The sequence below is a fragment of the Cynara cardunculus genome (assembly GCF_001531365.2).
Source record: "Cynara cardunculus var. scolymus isolate 2C chromosome LG 1, CcrdV1, whole genome shotgun sequence".
Taxonomy (NCBI): Eukaryota; Viridiplantae; Streptophyta; class Magnoliopsida; order Asterales; family Asteraceae; genus Cynara; species Cynara cardunculus.
The window spans coordinates 29,181,074-29,186,886 of record NC_037528.1 but is presented as its reverse complement, the minus strand read 5'-3'; the positions used below and the strand labels follow the sequence as shown (position 1 = coordinate 29,186,886).

At 36.7% G+C, this 5,813-nt stretch overlaps 1 protein-coding gene across 2 annotated transcripts in view; it reads right to left on the bottom strand.

The window, feature by feature from the left end:
- Window positions 1–874: 874 nt before the first annotated feature.
- LOC112509480 (histone deacetylase 14) overlaps window positions 875–5,813 on the bottom strand; it is a 28,212-nt gene continuing 23,273 nt past the window's right edge. For both annotated transcript variants that reach the window (XM_025114463.1, XM_025114472.1), the window contains exons 8-9: window positions 1,370–1,551; window positions 875–1,277 (exon numbers count right to left, since the gene is read on the bottom strand). In XM_025114463.1, coding sequence (XP_024970231.1) covers window positions 977–1,277; window positions 1,370–1,551 — 483 coding nt within the window. In that variant the 3' untranslated portion in view covers window positions 875–976. The remainder of the gene's footprint in view (window positions 1,278–1,369; window positions 1,552–5,813) is intronic.

Here is a 5,813-nt window from a genome sequence, read left to right as displayed (position 1 = left end):
GTAAATGTAAGTATTTTTTGGTATATTTATTTCATTTTATAGATGTAAGTATTTTTTTGGTTCAAAAAATGTTAGAGGCTTAATGGTTCAAAATATGAAAGTCTATTGAATTTTTTTCTAGATTTTTTCTATTTTTTACCACATTAACATAAGGATGTATATAACAAGTTTAAAAAAGTTCAAGAAGTTATTTAACATGTTTTGGTATGTACATGAATTTATTTGTTTTAAAAAATTGTCAAAAAGACTTAATCATTCTAAACACTAAAGTCCGTTGGGTTTTTTTAGACTTTTTCCAATTATTCAATATCGGTCAAAATGAAATACACCAATACTGAAAAATGTTTTTTGTAAGTTATATAAAAACTAGTATTATATTTCTTATGTTTTATATATGTAACAACACTTTGATAAATCTTTTTAATAAAATATTTACCATCAGTTAAAAAATTTATAGTTGATAAAACTGTTTTTATTTATGTTGTGTATAATTAAACGGTATCTGATTTTCTTTTAAAATTCATATTTGATTACACTAATTAATGATTTAAAAAAAAATTGTGAAATGTGGTAACAAGCAAGGGTCATGAAATTGGTATTAATATTTATGAAATGTAAGAAAATATTCCATTAAATTTAAATATAATACAATGAGTTGTTTTAATTTAATTATGTAAACAGAACTGAGTAATTTTGTTTATTTCATTCGTTTATATAATTATTTAACATACTATATTGTTTTCGTTTACATCTCATTGTTGTTTTCATCCCATTGGTTTATAATTTATTGCTTGTTTTAGTCGACGGACAGGAACGAAAACAACAAAGAGTCGCAACCCATAAGTACGAAAAACGTAATTTCAAAATGCTTTGGGACGGAAAACGTAGTTTTTATTCAAATTACTAACAACTTCATGTGCATAAGCGCGCACTGGTGTATACACAAGTATACATATACAAGAATGGGTGACAATTTCTAAAGAGAATGTATGTGTTTGATCCTCTGGATAGCTTGCTTTACCTTAAACGATGGCTCATCATACAAGAACCCACCCTCATCAAGTTGTGCTGCCATGCTCGGTTCTCCCAGAAAAGCACGGAAAGATTCTGCAACGGAAGTCGAAAGAGACTTGAGATTGTATCCTCCTTCCAAGAAAAATACGCATCGACCACCACACATCTCCTTTGCAAGTTGCTTGATGCTTGATGCAAGCATGTAGTATGTTCCTGTCGTCAACTGGAAGTTCGCCAACGGATCCAGTACATGCCCATCATATCTGAACCAAAAATTCCATTTACAAGTTATCAAGGGTATCTTAGACATTTGACTAGTGTTCGACCAAAAGAAGAGATGGTTAAGGAAACTGACCCTGCCGACACAAGAATTATATCGGGCTTAAATCTTTGGGCAGACGGTACAATTACTTGATCAAACACGGTTCGCATGGCTATATCGCCTGAACCTCCTGCTAATGGCAAATTCAGTGTTGTTCCTTCACCATTCCCGCACCCTATATTATCAATTTTCCCAGTACCAGGGTAGCTTCCATCCTGAAACAACATAGTAATAAATCCCTCCTTCGTTTTTTTCTCATAACCAGAAAGACTATATATATAGGGTTGAGTTCCGGTGAGAAACGTAAGAAGGGATCTCCACCCTTGAATGTACGTTAGGATGAGATGCACCAAGATGAAATGCACCGAGACGCACCGGATCAATTCCCGTGAGAAGCGCAATTCATGGGTGGGCAAGAGATTAAAAGTAATCCAATCCTACGCTTCACTTTAACTTTCTTTCTCACGCGATCCTTCGCCTATATATATATATATATATAGTGTTGTAGATATAAATAAAAAGAAGTGTATATATATAGGATTGGATTCCGGTGAGAAACGAAGCTATAGTGAGAAGTGTAAGAAGAGATCTCCACTCTTAGATCAATCATAATTGTATGTCACTACTAATGAGGTGCACCAAGATGCACCGGATCAATTGTTTTCAAAAGTGCAATTCATGGGTGGACATGAAATTACAAGTGACCAAGGGTTCAGATATTTTCTTACGCTTCTCACCATAACTTCCTTTCTCACACGATCCTTCACCATATATATATATATATATAAACAATGTGAAGTTTGTGAAAAGATTACCTTTTACTTATTCAGAAAGGATATGTAGACGATGTAGAAAGCTAATTACAGAAACTATGAGATACAATTAAGGATTGCTAATCAATCAACTACAATCAAGGATTTCTAATCAATCAATTAAAATCAATTATATCCTAAAATAGAAGACTATAACAATATCTAAATACCACTAGAAGCTTGTACTGTAATATCTCACGGTCTATTACGAACGAGCAGCTTGTACTGTAAATTTTTGAAACAAGAACCACTGACGGCTTTGGTGAAAATGTCGGCAATTTGATCAACTGACTTGACATGGTGAACCACTAGCTCACCAGACTGAACTTGTTCACGCACAAAGTGATAATCAAGTTTAATGTGCTTGGAGCGTTGATGAAACACTGGATTAGCTGTGAGAAACGTTGCATTGAGGTTGTCACACAAAAGGATAGGTGGTCCATCCACGGAAGTTGTCATTTTTTTTAGAAGTTGTTGAAGCCACATAAGTTCCGCTGAAGCAAAGGCAATGGTTCGATATTCAGCCTCGATGCTAGAACGAGCTACTACCTTTTGCTTTCGGGACGACCAACTGACCAAATTCCTCCAAAATAAATGGAGAAACCATATCCAACCAGCATCAGTAAAACAAACTAACATCGAGTCTCTAGATGGACAAAAAATAAAACCGGCATCAATGGTGCCGTTAAGATAACGCAAGATGCGTTTGACTGCAGCCCAATGGCGCTCAGACAGGCTATGTATAAACTGACAAACCCGATTAACAAAGTAAGCAATTTCAGGACGAGTAATGGCCACATACTGTAATGCACCAACAATGCTTCGGTATAAGTGTGGTATGGATGCTTAGCGGTGGTTGAGAGATCCCTTGTCGCCGACAAAGAAAAGAAGGTAGAACCAATGGGCCCTTAGCCGCCTCTATGTAGTACATAGTGGTGTCGCGAAGGAGTGAAGAATGCCCCTTTCCTCCCCTTAGTCCATAGGAAGAACTGGACGACCAAATACAAGCACTGACTTCCAAAAATAGATAGCCTGCCTCTCTCTTTCTTGCAGCTTACGAACCCGCCTTTCCCCTGAAAACAAGATTTATGCAGAAAGGTAGCGAACTCTTTTTGCTCAAGAGTTAAATAAAGATAAACCAAACCACCCGAAGAGGAAKGAAAGCTTCAAATCGAGTTCTCTCTAGTAAAGAAGTGGATTTCCTTAAATTTAAATAAGGAAAGGCAATAAAAAAGTACAGAGGTCTTGTGAGGCGGTCATTGGATCGCCACCCACATACAACCTGAAGCCGGGTTCTGCGGGAGAAGCTATGGGTTTGGCTCCCGTCATTTTGCTTCGTTCAAGAAGATCCAATATATACTTCCATTGTGACAACAAAAGAGAGGATGAAGAGCGATGCACTTCAATGCCTAAAAAGAAAATAAGAGCGCCTAAATCCTTCAAAGAGAACACAAAATTAAGGTATTTGACAAGATCATCAATAAAGGAGGATCTAGAGCCCGTAATGATAAGATCATTATTAAAAATTGTGGGAAAATGTAAAAATGTAAATGATTATGTATTTAATGTAAGAGTAATTGGAGCCGATTATAATCCCATAATACTAGTGATTGTAGGCAATCCCATAAAATCAGGGATTCATAGAATAGTTTCCTTTTCTTTCCCTTTGCCTTGTGTATTTATACTGTATGCTTCTCTCTCAAGAATGAATAAGAAACATAGCAGAATTCCTAAATTTGTTATGGTAGCAGAGCTATCGAAGCTTAGGAAGCCTTTTTAGCCTTCATAAACCTTCTTTGAAAATTTCGCAGGCCTTCATTGCCTCCTTCCTCTGATTCCTTTTTTTGGCCTTCATTGCCAACAATTCCTAACCCAAAATCGAAAGAATGATAGAACCCAAATCAGAATCTGCCATGTTTCTCAACCAGGAGATTTACAGCACATCCATGCATCATACCGATTGGATGGAAAGAACTATCTCAAATGGTCCCAACTAGTTCGAACCATCCTGAAAGGGAAGGGAAAAATCAGTCATCTCACCAGAACTCCACCCAAGCAAGAAGATCCCAAGTTTGAAGCATGGATGAAGAAGATTCCCTGATCATGGCGTGGTTATGGAGTTCTATGATTCCTGAAATAAGTGACACTATGATGTTCATGGTTAATGCCAAAGGGATCTGGGATGCAATTAAGCAAACGTACTCTAAAGCAAAAGATGCAGCTCAGGTTTATGAAGTGAAAGTCAAGACTATGGCAGCAAAACAAGGAAGCAAAACAGTAACTGAGTATGCCAATCAATTAAAATCATTGTGGCAAGAACTCGATCATTATAGAATAATTAAGACCAATTGCTCTAAAGATGCGGCGATACTCAAGGACTTCATTGAACAAGATTGAACAAGACAGAGTTTATGACTTCCTTGTAGGTTTAAACTCCGACTTTGATCAAGTAGGGATTCAAATCCTTGGAAAATCTGAAGTATCTTGCTTTAATGAAGTGGTGACTATTGTTAGAAGCGAGGAGAGCAGGAGAACCTTAATGCTTGAGACCCCTCCAATGAATGGCTCGGCAATGATGGCCGAAAATGTCAAGATAGGGAAAATAGAACCAACTACGAATCTGGATCCGGGAAAGGTGATCAACTCAGGACTCAAAATCGAGATGGGTTATGATGCACTTATTGCAAAAGGCACGTCACACCATGGAGAAATGTTGGAAGTTACATGGCAAACATCCAAGCCAAGAGTGGGGACATAAAAGTGCAACGGCTAGAGAAAAAGGACAAGCCCATGTTGCAATCGATCCAACCCGAGAAGAAATCAAACAAGAGCCAGCAAACCTTAATCAAGAGGAAGTGGAAAAGCTCAGGTCATTTTTCAGCACTCTGAAAAACCTTCTGGTGGTGGATACTCATTCTGAGGTACTTGTTTTTTAACCTGTGAGCATCCTTTTTCATTTGGATTTAATGTCTCATGTTCAACCCTAAAATACTCCTGGATCATTGATTCAGGAGCAACTAACCATATGACTCACTCTTCCAAACACTTCTCCACATACTCACCTTGTCCAAATAACAAGAAAATTGCCACTGCTGATGGAACTCAAACTACCGAAGCCGGTATAAGAGATATCCAACTCAGCTTATCCATTCTTTTAAAAAATGTTCTTCACGTCCCAAAATTGTCCACTAATCTGATTTTCGTAAAGAAACTAGCACGAGATTTACCTTGTCAAGTGGTATTTTGTGACGAATATTGTTTGCTTCAGGAAAAGGATTTGGGGTAGACGATTTGACTTGCTACAGAAAAGGATGATCTATATTGTCTTGTGATGCCAAAAAGTACCAAATTATCTCACTCTCTCGTATCAAAATCTGTTCTTTCCAATAAAGAAAAAAAATCATATTTCATCATTGTCATTTAGGTCATCCTTTATTTAGGATTATTAAAGTTATTTTTCCTTATTTGTTTAAAACAATCTGTAACAGCCTAGTTTCTTATTAAATAAATCTCAAATTTCAGCCTTAAATACACATATTTATACAAAAACAAATGCTCCAGCAGCTGCTACATATAGAAAGTAAGCTAGTGATGACTTGTTAAAGCTAGGAGTGTGTTGGCAAGTCTAGTAAGCATGACTAAGCAAGCTAGTGATGAGTTGTTAA